This window comes from Staurois parvus, unplaced genomic scaffold (assembly GCF_062004578.1).
Source record: "Staurois parvus isolate SC_StPar_1 unplaced genomic scaffold, SC_StPar_1.0 ptg000166l, whole genome shotgun sequence".
NCBI lineage: Eukaryota > Metazoa > Chordata > Amphibia > Anura > Ranidae > Staurois > Staurois parvus.
Window position 1 is genome coordinate 6,655,805 of NW_028317962.1, and position 20,840 is coordinate 6,676,644.

Genomic DNA, 20,840 nt, shown 5'->3' on the forward strand with positions numbered 1-20,840 from the left:
AGCATAAAACCGTATAACCAAAAAAACCGTCCTATGCAAATAGCGAACATCTTTCTGTAAATTACTTTCATCTTCACAGTATTAAAGGCGTGAAGCACAGTTGCACTTTGGGAAATCCTATTTATATGCATTATTGTCTTTGACGGCAATCTGCATGAGCCGACATTTTGGCTGACTTGACATCTTTTGCAATGAAAGTATTCAGAGCTGGTTCATTGCCTTTTTTCAGTGCCTTTAATTTCTGACTGCTGATCCTGTTTGGTTTGGTAATTCTATGCATGCAATTATCTCGAGAGATAAGAGATCAGTAACTGGAGTTCCTCATGGTTAATGGATTGAAATTGTTTTACATGGTATATCGGTAACATTAGCAGTCTAAAGCCCCGCACACACGATCAGAAAATCGTACGAAAAATGCCACTTTTGAAGCAATCGTATGATAATCTGAATCTAAATGTGAAGGGAAAAGCACAAAAAGTTTTCTCGTACGATTTTCGGTTAATCAGTACAGTTTTCATTCGAAAATGCTACACTTGACTTCCGAATTTTCTTTCTGTCGTACAAGAATTTTTGTAATATTAGTAATCTCTTTACATTCGATATGAGACTAGCATGCAAAAAAACGTACAAACATTCCTCCAATATTCTAAACGTGTGTATGAGGCATTAATCAGTACAAAAATGCAGAAGGTAATGATGCTGCACAGAGGGAAACATGCTATACCAACCTATCCCATATCACTTTACTGTAGTTCTGTCATCTAGTTTTCTGATTGGTCGTTAAGCGTCCAAGCGGCCATTTTTTGTTAAAGCGGAATTCCACCTGAAAAAAAAAAAAGTCAGCAGCTACAAAAACTAGCTGCTGACTTTTAAAATACAGACACCTGTCCCTCGGTGCAGTGTTGTCCTCACCACAGCTGGTTTCACCGGCTGTCTTCTCTCCCTGGTGGCGGCATCTTCAATGTGGGCACCCGGCTGTGACAGCTTGCGGCTTCACTCCCGGGTGCCCACTGCGCATGCATGAGTAGCGCTGCACTTTGTGAATGGCCCCATAGTCTTCTGGGACCTGCCACATGTCCCAGACTACGGGGAGGCCAGGGGTAGGCAACCTGAGAGCCGCAGGACTACAAATTCCATCATGCCTCTGCAAGTCATAGCTGTAATTGTCAGTTTTGTAATCTTTGCAATGCCTCATGGGAAATGTAGTTCCACAACAGCTAGAGAGCCACAGGTTGCCTACCCCTGATCTAGGTGATCGCAGCGGAAGTGGGAGGGGGTTCCTGTCAAATTCATGTACCCGCTCCCCAACGGTGCCAATCCTTAATGGGGAGCGGGGGACGAAGGCTTAAAGCGGAACTTCCCCTTCTGGGTGGAGCGCCACTTTAAAAGCAATACTAAACCCTCCTATCCTTTACAGCCAAGGAAGCTGCCATAGTGCTGCACATGTGATCAGCTTTGACACCAGTCATTTGATGGCTTGACAGTTTGGTTGAGAGAACATTTACCATTCACAGCACACTTTGAATGTAACTGGGTATGGTGTTGAATGACAAATTGTCATCCAAAGAATTACAGTGCTGAAAACTGAAACAATGGGCTGAACAGGAAAGCAGTTTAAGATGCCGGTCATCAAGTAGTTAAGAAACTGTTAAATCAATCACTTTAGTTCCACTTTAAGGCAGAACAAATGCAAAAATGTTAAAAATTGTGAACAGGCAGGCTTATTGTTGGAGAAGAGACATGCAATATCCCTTTTGTAATAAAGTATACTTGCCTGCCTATTTGCAACCCTTGGCGCATGTGCAGCTCAGTTTACTTTCCAACACACTGTTACTGTGCCAGGATGATTGCACTCGAGCACGAGTGGGAGTGACATCATTCTGGGCCGACCAATCAATCCATCGATTGACTTCAGTAAAACCAACCTGTTGGATTTTTTGCAGGCTATTACTGCTGGCGGCTATAGCCACTAGTGGTAATCATTGTGTTCAGTCGGCAGGGAAAGCACCCTGCTGGCAGAACACAATAGCACTGTGGGAGGGGGAGGACAACTTCCAAACGTAAGCAGAAGTTGTCCTCCCCGACACCCCCCCCCCGTAATCTTCTGGGACACGGGACAGGTCCCAGAAGACTACGGGACCATTCACAAAGCGCAGCGCTTCTCGTGCATGCGCAGTGGGCACCCGGCTGTGAAGCCGCAAGCTGTCACAGCTGGGTGCCCACTCTGAAGATGCTGGCGGACCAGGGAGAGAAGATGGCCAGTGAAACCATGTACATTCGCATGTGGGTCCATGCACACAAACATTTAGAGGAGTTTAGAAGCAGGGAAAAAAAACCCACTGCCAGTGCTTCCAGAGTTTTGGCAGAAAAAATGCTTAACACTTCTAAACACGCTTTAATGCTATGCGCATTTAGCACTTGAGCATTAATTCATTTCAATAACCAGAATGAGTTATTTATTCTGGCCAATAAACTGAATTAAGGCCCAAAATCTTGCATGCGTCATTCATACTAGGGGGGGGGGTACAACTGGGGGAATCAATGGTGGAGAAGGATCTGGGAGTTCTGGTAGATCACAAGCTTAATAATGGCATGCAATGCCAAGCTGCGGTTTCTAAAGAGAGCAAAATCTTGTATTAAAAGAGGTATAGACTCCAGAGAGAGAGATATCATATTACCCCGGTACAAATCATTAGTAAGACCTCATCTGGAATAGTAAGACCTCATCTGGAATATGCAGTTCAGTTTTGGGCACCAATTCACAAAAAGAACGTTGGGGAACTGGAGAAGGGCAACCAAACTGATAAGAGGCATGGAGGAGATCAGCTATGAGGAAAGATTAGAGGAACTGAATTTATTCTCTCTTGAGAAGAGGAGATTAAGGGGGGATATGATCTCCATGTATAATACATAAGGGTGGATATGATCTCCATGTATAATACATAAGGGGGGATATGATCTCCATGTATAAATACATCAGTGGTTCATATAGTGAACTCGGTGTAGAGTTATTCACCCTGAGGTCATCACAGAGGACAAGGGGGCACTCTTTGGGGTTTATTTACTAAAGCTGGAGAGTCCAAAATCAGACTCCCTTCTGCATAGAAACCAATCAGCTTCTAACCTCAGCTTGTTCAATGAAGATTTGGCAATGAAACCTGGAAGCTGATTGGTTTCTATGCAGAAGGGAGTCTGATTTTGGACTCTCCAGCTTTAGTAAATAAACCCCTTTATGTCTGGAAGAAAAGAAATTTAATCTCCAAACACAGAAAGGTTTCTTCACAGTGAGAGCTGTGAAAATGTGGAATAGACTCCCTCAAGAGTTGGTTGTGGCCAGCTCAGGGGATTGCTTTAAAAAAGGCCTGGATTGTTTCTTAGATACACAGAATATAACTGGATACTAACATCTATAGGTAAGTTGATCCAGGGAACATCCGATTGCCTCTCGGGATCAGGAAGGATTTTTTTCCTCTGCAGGAGCAAATTGGATCATGCTTTGCTGGGTTTTTTTGCCTTCCTCTGGATCAACTGTGGGTATAGGATTATAACTTTTTTTTTTTTAATGGTTCAACTGGATGGACTTTTGTCTTTTTTCAGCCAGACTAACTATGTAACAGCTAAACGTGTTACCCACTTTTACAAGCGTCGGGCATTTTTTCTGTCAAAACACTGCTGCCAGGGGGAAAAGCTTAGGAAAACATCCTGTGTATGGGGCCTAAATATTGTTTGAAGAAGTAATAACTGCACAATATAATTTAGAATGTGTCAAGTGATGTTTTATTGAAGAACCATTTTGCTGCTCTTTGCAGGGTTGAGTGTCTACGCAAGGGGCAGCCATGGACAAAGGAGGCAACATTCAGCTGGAGATCCCAGAGTTCAGCAACTCTGTCTTGAGTCACCTCAACCAGCTACGGATGCAAGGCCGCCTGTGTGACATTGTGGTCAATGTGCAGGGCCAGTCGTTTCGGGCACACAAAGTGGTGCTAGCTGCAAGTTCACCTTATTTTCGAGATCACATGTCCCTGAACGAGATGAGCGCGGTGTCTTTATCGGTTATCAAAAATCCCGGGGTCTTCGAGCAGCTTCTCTCCTTCTGCTATACAGGACGTATTTGCCTACAGCTTGCTGACATCATCAGCTATCTGACAGCCGCCAGCTTCTTGCAAATGCAGCATATTATCGACAAGTGCACACAAATCCTTGAAGGCATCCACTTAAAGATCAGTTCACCTGAATCAGAGGAAGAACTAAGTCAGACCAGGCCTAAACATCAAGAGAGGGTGCAGGATTCACACCGTGTCAGCCAGAGTTTGACTCGATCCTTGAGTCCGCGGCACAGCACTCCAAGGTCCTCAGGGAACAGGAGGGGCCAGGTAAGCACTGTACTAGACATTAGAGAGCTGAGCCCAGCTGAGGAGTCCACAAGTCCTCAGATGGTGGAGCAAGGATCAGATGTGGAGAGCAGGGAGCCCATTCTTCGAATTAACAGAGCAGGACAATGGTATGTGGAAACAGGGTCAGCAGACCGAGGAGAACGGAGTGATGATGATGTCAGGGTGATGGGAGCCCTTCGTATCAAGACGGAGAACTTGGATGAGTGGTTGGGTCCAGAGAACCAGCCATCGGGCGAGGATGGAAGCAGTGCAGAGGAAGTCACTGCAATGGTCATCGATACGACAGGGCACAGTGCTACCGGACAGGAGAGCTTCAGTTTGGCTTCCTCTGGTTCCAAAGTATCTAGGCCAACCAGCAGTGAAGTAGACAGGTAAGTGGTGATCACTTGACCTCAAAGCAATAAATAATATGTAAGCGAAAATCTACTGTGTTTGTATATGAATAACCATAGTAGTGGTCTGTCATGTTCAACTGAACATCATCACCAAGCCACTTCATCAGTTCTAATGAGCATCATGAAGACACCCCAACAGTTATATCCACATAGGCAGCACAATCACCTTAAAGTAGTATTTAACCCAAAAACTATTTTTGGCCTTATGCACACAGGACTTTTTTGACGCTGCTCTTAATGGCGTCTGGCAGTTTTTGTTTTTCTTCTGGCTATACACACCCCTGCATTTTAGCCTATGTGTCCATGCACACATTGGCGTTTAGAAGCAAGGGCGTTAAGAGGCAGGAAAAAAAAAAACACTGCCAGCATATCCAGGAGCAGTGATGTTTTGGCAACAAGAAAAAAACTGTTGACCCATATTAATGCGTCTAAATGCGTGTTAATGCTAGGTGCATTCACTGGCCAGAATAAATAATTAAAGGTGTTGCGCTGCTAAATTATACAACAAATAAACTCTATAAACTAATTAAATAGATGAGATTCTTATATCAATTCTTGTGCAAATTATAATCCCCCTTTCCTTTTAAAACATATATTAAAAAATTGTAAACCACAATCCCTTTTAAATATATGAGCCTTTATAAGTCTTTCAAACACACATATAAACAGTTCCAAAAAATCTCAGATCTTCTTGATATAGATTTAAGTGCACTCCTGTGGGTGAATTACTCCCGCAATCCCAGTGCTGCTTCCAATCCAGTGTACACCATCACAAGTGAGGACTATGTGGACTCTCACCTTGATGCCTTGACCTACAAATTATAAGTCAAAGTGCACGTTTGTTACTCTTTCTCCCTGGGTAGGTTCAGGTTCCATCCCTTTCCGAATCCAACCTGGGTTCCTACAGTTCAGTACCGCTATGGCACTGCTCCGATCTACATATGGAATCATAGAAAGGCCACCATAGTGTAGCAATTTAAAATCAAGATATTTATTAGAATTGCACTCACATGAGGTACAGCTCACAGCTCGTATTCAGCAGCCAGTCTCACTGCTGACTCCTGTCATCTGGCTCCTCCCTACGCGTATCGTCACTAGGTCACTAGGGAAAGAACCTGAACCTACCCAGGGAGAGAGAGTAACAAACGTGCACCTTGATCTATTGTAGTTTGTAGGTCAAGGCATCAATGTGAATGTCCACCTCAACCTATTCCTCACTATTGGTGGTGCACACTGGATTGTGGGAGTCATTTACCAACAGGAGTACACTTAAATCTATATCAAGAACATTTGAGATTTTTTGGAACTGTTTATGTGTGGTTGAAAGACTTTATTGCTCATATACTTAAAAGGGATTGTGGTTTACAATTTGCACAAGAATTGTATATATGCTTTAAAAAAACAAGGGGATTATAATTTGCACAATAATTGATATAAGAATCTCATCTATTTAATTTGTTTATTTGTTTATAGAGTTTATTTGTTGTATAATTTAGAAGTGCAACACCTTTATTTACTTTGGTTGATGTGAGGAACACACATTTGGTGTTTGCAGCAGCGTGACACAATTTTGGCTATATATAATTTTTGGCAGCGCACATTTCAGTTATATATTTTATCATGATAAATTATTACTGAATTGATGCCCAACCGCTTGACCTGCCTAAACACATTAAACGCATTTACAAGCACCAATTGTTTTTTCTTCCAAAACAATGCTGTCAGGAGGAAAGGTGTCTAGGAGAGATTGTAAAAATGTTCAGTGTATGTAAAGCCTATATGTTGCAGCTCATCAGTCTTTAAATGTGGGGTCTGTGTTTTCTTTTATTAAAGTTTTTTTCCTTTTTCACCTGGTGATCCGGCCAGTAACACACATCCTGACACTCAGACTTAAAGAAATGGTTTATATAAGCTATAAAGTGTCTTCAAAATTACAGAACATATCCAGTCTAATGCTTAACTGCTGCTAGCTACGCAATGACCTAAATGACTGAGACTGTTCAAAGGCACCGTGGTTGTATGTCGCCACTTTTGATTTGTATTACTGTACATGTTCTGTTTTTTTATCATATTTTGCTCAAACTTTAATTGTGGATAAATGTGAATGACAGGATTTGATAAGATATGTGTGTAAGATTTGCCAGGTGATAATGCAGTTAAATACTGTCTGAGATTCTTTTATTATTTGCTCTTAACAGTTAATTTTTCAGGAGAAGCTTTTGGAGGTCTACCCTGTTCGTCTTAGTCCAATCACTAAAGATACACAAAGGTTTAGCAAATAGGTAATAAAAAATATGCAAGACAACAATCTCTATTGCAGATTTATTTCTTAAAACCTTTGTGTAGAAGTACTAGATCACTGACATACCGCTGCACCTCACCCACACACTCTTCTATTGCTTTACGCAATCCAGATCCTCCTTCACAGGACTTCAATAATAGCAGAGTAATCACCAGCACAGAGTGTCTCCTCCGCCAATGTTTTATTGAAAACTCATCTTGTCCAAACAATAAAAATGACTTTCACGTTTCAGCCTAAGCAATCTTAATCATAGCTTAGTTACTGAACAGCATTAAAATACACTCCCTGCTTACATACGCCAATAAACGATTGGCTGAGGAGATGCTTTATGTCAGTGATTGCTTAGACTGAGAATAATGGGGTAGACCCCATATAGCTTCTACTGAAAAATTAACTGTATACACACACAGTGGGTAAAATACAGAGGATATAAAATGTCTACACACCCCTTTTAAAATGTCAGGTTTCTGTGATGTAAAAAAATGAGACAAAGATAAATAATTTCAGAACATTTCCACCTTTAATGTAACCTATAAACTGTACAACTCAATTGAAAAACAAACTGAAATCTTTTTTTGGGGGGGGGGGGAGAAACATAAAACCGTGGTTGCATAAGTGTGCACACCCTTTTATAACTGGGGATGTAGCTGTGTTCAGAATTAAGCAATCACATTCAAAATCATGTTAAATAGGAGTCAGTACACTCCTGCCATCATTTAAAGTGCCTCTGATTAACCCCAAATAAAGTTCAACTGTTCTAGTAGGTCTTTCCTGACATTTTCTTAGTCGCATCCTACAGCAAAAGCCATAGTCCGCAGAGAGCTTCCAAAGCATCAGAGGTATCTCAATTTTAAAAGGTATCAGTCAGGAGAAGGGTACAAAAGAATTTCCAAGGCATTAGATATACCATGGAACACAGTGAAGACAGTCACAATGACATTACCAAGAACTGGACATCCCTCCAAAATTGATGAAAAGATGAGAAGAAAACTGTTCTGGGAGGCTGCCAAGAGGCCTACAGCAACATTGTGACTGGCTGTGTGGCACATCTGACAACAATCTCCTGTATTCTTCATATGTCTGGGCTATGGGGTAGAGTGGCAAGACAGAAGCCTTTTCTTATGAAGAAAAACATCCAAGTCTGGCTAAATTTTGCAGAAACACATCTGAAGTCTCCCAAAAGCATGTGGGAAAATGTGTTATGGTCTGATGAAACCAAGGTTGAACTTTTTGGCCATAATTCCAAAAGATATGTTTGGCGCAAAAACAACACTGCACATCACCAAAAGAACACCATACCCACAGTGAAGCATGGTGGTGGCAGCATCATGCTTTGGGGCTGTTTTTCTTCAGCTGGAACTGGGGCCTTAGTCAAGGTAGAGAGAAATATGAACAGTTCCAATATTGGCACAAAACCCTCAGGCTTCTGCTAGAAAGCTGAACATGAATCTTTCAGCATGACAACGACCCAAAGCATACATCCAAATCAACAAAGGAATGGCTTCACCAGAAGAAGATTAGAGTTTTGGAATGGCCTAGCCAGAGCCCAGACCCGAATCTGATCGAAAATCTGTGGGGTGTTCTGAAGAGGGCTGCGCACAGGAGATGCCCTCGGAATCTGACAGATTTGGAGTGTTTTTTCAAGGAAGAGTGGGCAAATGTGCCATGCTGATAGACTCATACCCAAAAAGACTGAGTGCTGTAATAAAATCAAAAGGTGCTTCAACAAAGTATTAGTTTAAGGGTGTGCACACTTATGCAACCATATTATTTTAGTTTATTTTACTTCCCTCCACCTAAAAGATTTCAGTTTGTTGTTCAACTGAGTTGTACAGTTTATAGGTCACATTATAGATAGAAAAAGTTCTGAACTAATTTATCTTTTGTCTCATTTTTTTACATCACAGAAACCTGACATTTTAACAGGGGTGTGTAAACTTTTTATATCCACTGTAAGTATTGAACACATCACCATTTTTCTCAGTAAATGGGTTGTTACCGACCATGTGGTGAATATATATATATATATATATATATATATACACATATATATATATATATACACAGTGTTCAGCATAAATGAGTACGCCCCAACAGATTTACCAGAAAATCTTTACTTTCAATTCAGAATCAACATTTTCCATGGGACACTAGACTACAACATACTCCCACAAATGACATAGATTGCCAGCAAGTTTTGTTAATTTGCACACACAAAAAAGTATATTTTTCCTAATACATTCATTCAAGACCTTGTTGCAAGAATGAATACACCCCAATGAAGGTCTTAGAAGCAAAGCTAAATTTTAGAAAAAAGCATAATTAACAAGAATTCCGCTACAGGTGAGTATAATTATTCATTAAACAGGTGCCCAGCAGCCAGTTGACTATAAAAGTGCGTTACTTAACAAAGAAAACCCCTTCCCATTTCATGCTGTCAGCAATGGCACCACATGGAAGAGAAATGTCACAAGGCCTGGAGAAAGAGAAAATTATTTCTTTACACAAGAAAGATAAAGGCTACAAGAAGATTAGCAAAGATTTACATATCAGTCAGAATACTGTAGCAAAAGTTATATAAAATTGTAATAAAGATGAAACTGAAACCATCTCACAGAGACGTCCAGGCCATCCACGGAAGTTAACATCTCGACAGGAGCGTCTTGTGATGAGAAGGGTTGAAGAAATTCGCCATGCAAGTTCACTGCAGTTAGCTAAAGAAGTAGATAGCCAAACTGGGGTGACTGTTTCCTGTGACACAATACGGCGTACTTTGCAGAGGAATGGCATGCATGGGTGTTGTCCAGGAAGGAAACCTCTCCTAAAACCCATGCACAAAAAAGCCATCCTAGAATTTGCCAGGGCCCATGCTGAAAAAAGAAGACGACTACTGGGACTCTGTACTCTGAAGTGATAAAACCAAGATAAATGTTTTTGGAACTGATGGCTGCTTCAAAACTGTATGGCATCGCAAAGGTGAGGAGTACAAAGAAAAATGCATGGTCCCTACAGTTAAACGTGGCTGTGGCAATGTCCTTCGGTGGGGCTGCATGAGTGCTGATGTCGGGGAGCTGAATTTCATTGATGGTATCATGAATTCACAGATTTACTGCTCTATATTTGTAATGCCTGTGAAATGTGTAGGCCTTGAACCCTTTGTTTCTTGGGTAATTTTACAATAAAGCATTGTTGCTCAAATGCCAGGAACTTGAAAAATGACTGATGTCATTTCTCTAAGCTAAAGGAACAGAGTCACAAGACATTAGACTGCTTATAGCAAGATGAAAACTTGTTTGTGAGATTGAACGTGTTTATGACATTTAGTAATGTCACATTAGATGATAAGAACCTGTTTAAAGATGTCTACTTGCTTGAGAAGTTAGAAATCTTTAAGTTTAGGGTAGATAAGAAGCTGATCTGAAGCAAAAGTGTGACTTTTTAGATAACGATGATTCAATATGGTGGCTGGGCGTGACTCTGTTATCTTCACGGAATCTTTCTGCTAGCTCTTCCCAGAGTGGGTGTGGCACCCGCCCACTTCGGGAAAGCTGCCAGGAAAATGGTTTAAAAGCCGGGAGTTTAAAAGGGATCGATTGGGAGCCTCCTAGTGACGGGACGCTCTGATGCTGGGGCTCTTGCTATGGCTATATGGGCTCATTGATTGGTCGCATTTACGGCTTCCCCATGACCCCCTGTGCAGTATGGTTCCGATGGGATCTGTTCCTTCCTGCCTTCACATAGCTTTGGTAATGTATTAATTCTATGCTGTGACTCTGTCAAATAATGTGTCTATTTCATGCTGTAATGCTCACACTCTTACTGGTGTGTGTTATTCTGCAGATTGTGATGACTATAAGATATATCCTCCTGTGTGTCGTGTGATAAAAAAAGTGGAGGTTTTGACAGTACAAGAATATTGCAGTTGGATTCTGTTATTTCTTGGCGTGTCGGGTGAATGCTATGATGTGCCAGGGCAGGTGTTCATTGGGTAGAGTAGTCTTTCACATGCGTAGAATATGTAATGGTGTAAATGCTGGTTCAAAGTACCTGTGTGTGACTACCTGTCAATTGTGTGTGTGTATGGTACTTGCTTTTAGTTATTGCACCCAGTGTTGCCATTACAATATTGAAAGAGAAGATGCTACCATTACTTTGTGCCCTTGGTCGTCGTGCACTTTTCCAACATGACAATGATCCAAAACACACACAAGGCCACTGTTGCATTTCTGAAAAAGAATAGAGTGAAAGTAATTCAGTGGCCAAGTATGTCTCCTGATCTGAACCAAATTGAACACCTATGGGGAATTCTGAAGAGACAAATTGAGCACCACTCTCCATCCAGCATCTAAAAGAGGTTGTCCTTGAAGAGTGGAAAAAGATATTATTATTCAGAATTTATATAGCGCCAACAGTTTGTGCAGCGCTTTACAAAATGAAGGTAGATATTACAGTTACAATACAATTAAGTACAACAGGAAACAGGGGGCCCTGCTCATTAGAGCTTACAATCTATATGTCGCCAACTTGAACATTCCATGCCTAGAAGACTTGGTGCTGTCCTTACAAATCATGGAGGTCATACAAAATACTAGATGGAGTAGTTTGTGTTGTGGGGTGTATTCATTTTTTCATCAACTAGTTTGAGTAAAACTGATGATTTGTAATCTAAGTTATTAACCTTTCCTTCATGTAGTGAATGTTCTATAAAACTCAGTTTTATCAAAATTTTGGAAATTGTTCTTGTGCTCACTGAGATATTGATTAAAATCCTACTTTTTAAAAGGGGTGTACTCATGTATGCTGAGCACTGTCTGTGTGTGAATATATATATATATATATATATATATATATATATATGTGTGTATGTATATATATGTATGTATGTATGTCCGTGTGTGTTCTAAGTGTACTAATACAGCTACAATTATCCTAACTAGTTCCTAATTCACATGTTCCGGCTTAAACACTAAGGGCTCTGTTTGTAAATGTTCAAGCATTTTTATAATAGAATTCATCCCGAAGAGTGTGTGGGTCCTGGGTAAAAGTTGTGTGAATACATTTATTAACATATTTAATAATCTTGGGTCATTATAATGTTAATGTTTGGGGGTGTTTCCTTCAATACAATCCTATACTGGATAATCATTATAGAATTTTCCATACCATTAGGGTACATTTGGATGTGCAACTAATCTCCCTTTCCTCTGAAGCCCAAATTGTGTTCAGATTGTGCTTTGGAGCAGCCTTTTTCAACTAGGGTGCCTTCTGGGTTCTTCAGGGGTGCCTTGGCAAAATGCCAAAATTTTGCCCAAAAAAAAGTGGATTGAGCCTGCCTTTTTTTTGTTACACAAAGCAATGGGTTTTAATTGTGCAGTGTTACAACCAGGGGCACTGTGTGGGCGAGCTGCTGGCTTCCTAAAAACCTGTGATGTTATAGGTTTATAAGGAGGACCTCAGACATCTGAGGATGTCCTTGTTTGCCTGTCAGAATTGAGGTCACATTGGCTGATTGAGGGGGAGAAACTAAGGGGGAAAGGAGAAACACTGGATTACTAGTCAATACTAGCTTGTAAAGGTGTATTTGCTTTGTAAGAATAAGTCGCTAATTTCGGGTGTCCTGCGTATGTTGATGACACTGCATTGTGTAAAATTATTCATTTATTATTTTAGAATGGGGTGCCTTGAGATTGTACATGATTTCAAAGGGTGCCTTGAATGGAAAAAGGTTGAGATACACTGCTTTAGAGGATACAGACAGGCAGTGAGGAAGCAATGTGATCCCTCCTCACCACCTGTTGTAACCCCATTTTTGCTGACAAACACGTTTGCGGTGCTTCTCTATTTGCTTGACTGTGTACCGTTCGGTTGGTTTTGCCGCCCGCCAATCTTTACATGGTGGGGGAGCTTTGCCATGGGCGCAAAGAGAAGCTTTGCAGCTGCAGCATGCAAACACCCCTATCCGCAGCTAAAGGGGGGGCAGTTGACAGGTGGAAAAAATGCGTGTCTGAACCGCAAGTCTAAACGAAGCCTTAAACAGTGTAGGGCATGTGTGTGTATCTTGGAAGGAAATGTTTTAGATATGTTCAAGTTAAATGTTTCCTCATGACCCTATCCAATGCTGTTGATTTCCCTTTTTTGACAAGATTCAGTCCATCTGGCAGCGTGGGTGCCATGCCAGAGAGGCACAGAGCAAAGAGTGAGTCTCCTCGGCGGTTGGAGGAACCAAAGCAGCACAGCTCCCAGGTTAGTGATAGGCTAAAAATCACATGCTAAAATGATGTAATTTTGTTTTGTTTCACATTTCCATCTCACCCACACAGCATTCACGCTGGTTCCCTCTCAGGATCTGTCATGCATAAAGGGTTATAAAAACCCATATGCTGAGTGTTTGCATGCTAGTCTCAGTTTTTTCATCTTTCTGAAGTCTTCAGAAGCTGAAATAGATTGTGGTAGAGACATGAAGCAAAGCCGTGATTCTTTATCTGAAATTATGGCAAGAGATGAAATTTACATAAACATTTGCACTACAAAAGCCGCCCATACACGGAGTGATTATTTTTCCTGCAGCCAAGGGTTGCAGGACAGAAAATCGCTCGATTCCCCTATCCAAAGTCATTGTTAATGGGGGAATCCTTCCCGCGGAGCCATTGTGTTATCCCGTCGGGAGACTAAAGCAGTGATCACTTATAGCGGCTATAATAGCCACTAGCAGTAATCACATGTAAAATTTGACAGGCTGATTGTACTTAAGTTGATTGTCCCCGCTGAACTGGCGTGAGATTCAAATCGTTTTTGGCCAGCTTACGTTTTTCAAAAAGCTTGCCAACTTAGGCTTACTTATACTCCTGGGGTAGTTGTCCTCTATAGAGCAAGCAGCTGCCTTTACAGAACTGACACCACTGTTTAATTCAGTATTGTATTAATTAGTGGTGCACCGAAATGAAAGTTCTGGTCAAATCAAAATTCAAAATGCACTTGGCTGAAAACCGAAATGCGTAGTTTTTAAAAATGAATATATATTTTTTGTTTGTGGCGATACCTCACATGTGTGGTTTGAACACCATTTACATATGTGGACATGGCCTACGTATGTGTTCACCACTACGTGTGAGCACGGATGGACAGGGGCACTTTAAACTTCTTCTTTTTTTTTTTAAAAATGTAATCACTTTTATTCTTATCACAAGAAATGTATGCATCCCTTGTGATAGAAATAATTAGTTACAGGTCCTCTTTATGGAGAGATATGGGGTCAATAAGATAAGACCCCATATCTCTCCTCTGCAATGTAAAGCATTGGATCAGGAAAAAAAAGCATTGATCTAGTGCTTTAAGGAAAAAAAAAATGGCCGGAACCGGAAGTGACATCGCTCCGGGCTTCCAAGGGCATAGAGATGAGTGGAGGCCATCTTTCCTTCACTCATCTCTATGCCTAGCGCTGGGATCGTTCGATGGTTTCTCAGGTAAGGCTGAGAATTACCGAGCAGCAGGCGGCAGCGGCAATGGGTGGGGTTTTTTTTCAGCACCTGTATCGGTTCTTTTTTTTTTCATGTTGGCTGACTGCCGAAAGGTGTGTTTTCTGCCAAAACGTTTCAGCCACCGATATTTCAGTGCATCCCTAGTGTTAATCTAGAATAATTAAATTAAAGTTTTACTAAACTAGTTTAGATGTCTTGAGATTTCATTTTAGCTTCATGTAGTCCCCTGCGAATCTGAACTCAAACTGGCAGTCCTAGAAGGCAGTGCTGCAAATCAGACCGATTCTACTGTAAACCATTGGATGCTAACGCAAGCCATAGACGGTTCGTTTATCGGCCGATTCTTCGTCCGAAAAACGAAACATCGGTCGTTCTGTTGCCACCAATGATTGCGAAAATCGGCCGTTTTTCGCAAATTTTCCATCATGACCGATAAAAGAAATGAGGAGGAACCACGAAAATCGGCCGATGCCATTGCCCCACTAACAGTGCGAAAATCGGCCGATTAATGAACCGTCTATGGCCTGCATAAGTCTGATAGACTTTTCATTTTGATGCACCTGGAATGTATTTAGCTGATGTTCTGTTGGGCTTTAATAATATTGAGCCGGTATGTGAAGTACACCGTAGCAATTGACAAATGATCAGCATTGCTAGCGTTGTATGTGCAACACTGATCTTTGCAATTTGTTATCTATTAAGCTCAAATGTACTCAAAGGGACATGTTTTCAGGTTCTTGCAAGTAGTGTTTTGAACTTATCTTTTCTTTTCTTTTTTTTTTTAATTAAGGGGGAAGAAACAGGTGTTATTGGGGTGAGTGGTTACGTAGAATATCTTCGTGAACAGGAGGTGTCAGAGCGATGGTTCCGTTATAACCCACGACTAACCTGCATCTATTGCGCCAAATCTTTCAATCAAAAGGGCAGCCTAGATCGGCACATGCGACTCCACATGGGAATCACTCCATTCGTGTGTCGGATGTGTGGGAAGAAGTATACCCGCAAGGATCAGCTGGAGTACCATATTCGCAAACATACAGGCAACAAGCCCTTTCACTGCCATGTGTGTGGGAAAAGTTTCCCTTTCCAGGCCATCCTCAATCAGCACTTTCGGAAGAACCACCCTGGCTGTATTCCTCTCGAGGGTCCTCACAGTATTTCTCCTGAGACCACCACTGTTGTCACTTCGCGAGGTCCAGCTGGTGAGGAATCACCCCCTCACGATGAAGCTGGTGGAGTAGGGCCCTCAGCAACATCTGACATGACGTATGGCGGGGAAACTGCCCATGGTTCAGTGTCCACCACCGGGCCAGACTAAAACACCAGAAAATATATATTACAGGAGGACGCAAAGAGACTAATATCCTCCCCTTTTACCTCAACAGATTTTAACCATGTTTTCCTTCCCTTCTACTTTTCTCCAAGTCAAGGTTGGGCACTCAGAATGCCGAATCAGAGCAAATGGAATGATGGGAAGTTTGAGATTTTTATTGCCAAAATCCAGAAAAATAACCATGTGTTAGCTTCCTATGTTCATCTTTTCTCTTGACTTCAAAAAGCAACAGCAACTGTATGAAGAAAAAGAGCTACTGTTTTTTTTTTTGTTTTTTAACGTGAATATATCCTTTTAATCTTTTTCAAGTACACTTAGAATCTGATGGACCTCTGAGCATATACAGTAATACAGAAAGCTGTGTATTCAGTTACAGTGCAATGGGGTTCTCCAGGAGCTGCCATAGGTGTTGCAGAATCTTTGAAACTTTCTTTTGAAATGTTTTTGGCAGACAGTGTATTTTTGGTCTTGGCCTGCATAGAAGTTTGATGGTGCTGTCATAGGTGTGTTAATAGGGTGCTCAAAGATACTTCTGTAGCAGAGTCAGGGTCTCTTCCATACCTGTATGAAAGGTATATTTTACATTTTTATTTGATTGAATGGGGCGGCACTGCAATAAGTAACCTTTTAGACATCACAGTTGTTCCTGTCATTGTTCAAACAGTGAATTAGGGGCATCTCTGAGGCTTAAAAAACAACTCCTTGTGTGATTTATTATGGAATTTTAGGTGGACTTGGAAGAGTTAGATCATCTTTCTTGCTTCTTAAAGTGTTACTAAACCCACAGCAGTAAAATCGTTCTGTATATGCAGTAAAGCATGCTTGTTATACTCACTGTGGAACTTAAGGGGTTAATCCTCTGCATTGTGTACAAAGGCCATTTGATGCTGTTTTCTCTGCCCCTCCTCTTGTTCAAATGTCCACCTGATAAGACAGACTGAACCCGGAGCCACATGCACATGCTCAGTTTAGTGTTTATTGCTAGAGAAGTTTTTTTTCTTCTTGGGAGTGTGCATGTGATCAGCACAGGGCCAATTAGCACCGTCCAGACAGAGGGTGAGGGGTTTTGCATCTTCCTAGAGCAGAAAGAAAACTCCTCCTACAAGCTTTAACCAGTGCTCTGCTGAAGTCACAAAACTGCTCTAACTGCTGATGAGAAAAGGTATTTTGCAGTTTATATTTACTAAAATAATTGCACTTCCCTGTTGTGTGTACTGTGGGAGATGAATGCAGGGTCCTGAGTTTAGTAACACTTTAAAGGTACACTCCATTCAAATCTAAAAACAGGCATGGGACACAATTCCTGCAGATTATTACTAATATTCACCCTAGAATCATCTGCTGATTGTTGCCCTTTTGACTAAATTTTCATGGTTGGCAATATCCTTATTTTTCTAATGGCCTTGAATGAGCCTAAGAAAATGTAGACAAGTGTGTTTGTTGTGGTTCCAGCACTACTTTAAATTTGAACCCACATATTGAAGCATGAGAGGGAAGATGCACAAACTCAGAATCATGTGTCTAGAGACTGTGGGCCCAAGTAAAAGCAGTGTGAAAATCATGCTTAGTCTGGCTGCAAGCACCCAGATTGATGATAAATGAAAGAAGAGCTCCAGGCAAAATATATATTTTCCCACACAGTGGGCCTCGCACTTCATGGGTTAACTTCTTGTTTTTGTCTAGGGGTGAGGAGAGCGGAGAAATACTTACCTAATCCAGCAATCCTCTGAGCGCAAGACCGGTCCCCATTGCTCCAACACATAACCTAATCCGCCAATCCTCTGAGCGCAAGACCGGTCCCCGTTGCTCCAACACATAACCTAATCCGCCAATCCTCTGAGCGCAAGACCGGTCCCCGTTGCTCCAACACATAACCTAATCCAGCAATCCTCTGAGCACAAGACCGGTCCCCGTTGCTCCAACACATAACCTAATCCAGCAATCCTCTGAGCACAAGACCGGTCCCCGTTGCTCCAACACATAACCTAATCCAGCAATCCTCTGAGCGCAAGACCGGTCCCCGTTGCTCCAACACATAACCTAATCCACCAATCCTCTGAGAGTAAGACCGGTCCCCGTTGCTCCAACACATAACCTAATCCAGCAATCCTCTGAGCGCAAGACCGGTCCCCGTTGCTCCAACACATAACCTAATCCACCAATCCTCTGAGAGTAAGACCGGTCCCCGTTGCTCCAACACATAACCTAATTCGCCAATCCTCTGAGCGCAAGACCGGTCCCCGTTGCTCCAACACATAACCTAATCCACCAATCCTCTGAGAGTAAGACCGGTCCCCGTTGCTCCAACACATTACCTAATCCACCAATCCTCTGAGCGCAAGACCGGTCCCCGTTGCTCCAACACATAACCTAATCCGCCAATCCTCTGAGCACAAGACCGGTCCCCGTTGCTCCAACACATAACCTAATCCGCCAATCCTCTGAGCGCAAGACCGGTCCCCGTTGCGCCAGCACATAACCTAATCCGCCAATCCTCTGAGCACAAGACCGGTCCCCGTTGCTCCAACACATACCACCCCCCGCTACATGCTAGCGGTCTTGTGCATGGACTAATGTCATGCCCATAGACTGGCTCTGGATGTGAGGACTGCAGGAACAGTCCACCGTTGGACATGGGGGAGCGCTGCTTTCCGGAGAATCGAAGGATTGGGTAATTATAGCTTTTCCTTGTGCCCCTGGACAAAACGAGCAGTTAACCCATGCAGTGCAACAGAAAACAAAAACTGCCCGGAAATCTTTTTTAACATGACTTTGAGTGAGTTTTTTCACTTTTAGCATTAGAGATTCACTCATTTTTCTATTTGCATGGAGCTGCTGCTTAAAACTCTCAGGGACCCCAAACCCTGAGCTTCTGGTTCCACCCTATTGCCATGTTTGTCACCTTCCTGGGTTTTTCTTCTTCCCAGGGTTCCCAGGAATTTCAGCACATCAGCAGGATGATGAAACTTGCAGGAGTCCACCCAAAATTAAATAATTTTCGGCTAAGATTTCCTTGAAGATGCCCCTGTACATACCTGCGTATTTCTTACATAAGAAAGGTTATTTTTTTTTTTCTTGGTGTTGTTTGCCAGCTGCCTGCTTTGTGAATTTCTAAAGAGAGAGTTGCTTGCTATAAGTTAGGACGCACTAAGCTAGCTCTCATACATATTTCAGAGGCTTTCCCAGTAACACGGGATGGATCCTTTAATTATTCTCGTGTTTAAATAGCCTGATTTTTTTTTTTTTTATATATATTAATTGTTATTTATAAGAGACTACAGCTAAAAGTCTCCCCTTTGCTTCTTCCGCACCTTTTGTTTTCATGAACAAGGGAGATCTGCTTCACTTTATCTACCTTATTGCAACACAAGTTTGCAAACTGACTAGAGAATATGCTTTAACACACCTGAAGTTCATGATACGTTATTTTCAGTGAGCTTCTTATCTGCCAGGGGCACACGCAGGAGGTTTCCTGGCATATGAGGGCCATACAACAGTATTTCTTATATTTATTTATTTTTTTTTTTTTTTTCTACCAGCAACATGTAGTTTTCCGTATGTTATAGAGCACCATTTTGTTTTAATTATTTTATTACTATTGTTTTTCTTTTTCAGAGGAATGAAAATGGGAGTTGGTTTTGTATTCTAAAGGGCTTTTAGTATATACAGTATATGAAAAACGTATTGGCCCTTTGACAGAACTTAAAGGGCTGGTTCACTATGTCTGTAATGATGGTGCTGGGAAAGTTGAGTGTGATATGTAAAGGACACTCGCTTCCATACCATTATCACCAATTAGATGTTTGAAAGACCTGAAAAACTTCCAGGACCTTCACCTCAGACTAACGAAGCTCATTTGGTTGCCCCCCATGGGTTTCCCATGTGCCAGCACCTAGTCAAAGGAAATGCAGGGATTGTCAAAGCCACATGGCAATATGGAGATAGGTGAAACTTACAGTCCATACTTGCACCCACTCCACAGATACAATCTTCAAGCAGTTCTTTAAAATACTAAAATGATTTTGAAGGACTCCTCACCTGAGTTTTTATTGTCATTAAAATGGTTTCCTTGGAGGTTAACTGTTTACACTTATCAAAGAAAATTGTGTTAATTTAAATATTCATTATGCATTTTCTGCATATATTTTTTCACTGTTGAACATATTTCTGTTGCTCATTTAAAGGGTTCTGCCCTTCATATCTAGGTTAGTTTTTGTCAGCAGCTAAGGTGTCTGTTGAAATATATGTAAGTCATCTCTTGACAATAGCTGTCAAAACCCTCCCTCATCTTAAGGCAACCCTGTGATCAGGTTTAAGAATATACAGCAAAGAGATATAAAAGTCCAGATTTGTTGGATAGTGTGCCCCTGCTGGGTGCCGGGGTTCCTCCTGCTGACCACCTAGAACACCAGTGACATAGGGGTTGGCAGGAACCACAGCATCCAGCAGGGAACAGGCCATACAACACATACAGAAGTGTTTGGTGGAAGGGTCCCCCCGAAGCTCTTCAAGAGAGTGCTAAAGGAATACATATAAATCTTCTTTTACGGGGAACTGCTCTTGCATATTCTTACAACTGACTACAGGGTTCCTTTCAAGCCCAGCTATGGCACAACATAGAAAAATGCCATTGCAGTATTCTTTTTTTTGTGCCTGGAGTTGGGCTTTAATACACACCCATGCCTGCTCTTTAGGTTCGGTGAAGTCTTCATAGAGTGCATCTATTGGTGTTCAAGGGAGATGGATCAGATCTGCTCCCTGTAGCTTCACCGAACCCATCCAGCATTTAGCTTGGCTGTGGTCACCCTGTGGCAAAGGAAACTGAGTGCAATACTATGAACATGGTTGATAAGAGGGACTTAGCCTTCTTTCAAGAGAGAGGAAGCAAGACAGATCTGCAGATGGAGCAGAAAACCTTTAAACAAGCTGTGCTATCGC

The 20,840-nt window shown here is 41.8% G+C and overlaps 1 protein-coding gene across 1 annotated transcript in view; it reads left to right on the forward strand.

The window, feature by feature from the left end:
• The window catches only part of ZBTB37 (zinc finger and BTB domain containing 37), a 33,197-nt gene extending 13,215 nt beyond the window's left edge, over nucleotides 1-19,982 (forward strand). Inside the window, exons 2-4 of the mRNA XM_089676341.1 lie at nucleotides 3,810-4,765; nucleotides 13,235-13,334; nucleotides 15,360-19,982. Coding sequence (XP_089532467.1) covers nucleotides 3,837-4,765; nucleotides 13,235-13,334; nucleotides 15,360-15,887 — 1,557 coding nt within the window. The 5' untranslated portion in view covers nucleotides 3,810-3,836 and the 3' untranslated portion in view covers nucleotides 15,888-19,982. The remainder of the gene's footprint in view (nucleotides 1-3,809; nucleotides 4,766-13,234; nucleotides 13,335-15,359) is intronic.
• The last annotated feature ends 858 nt before the right edge of the window (nucleotides 19,983-20,840 follow it).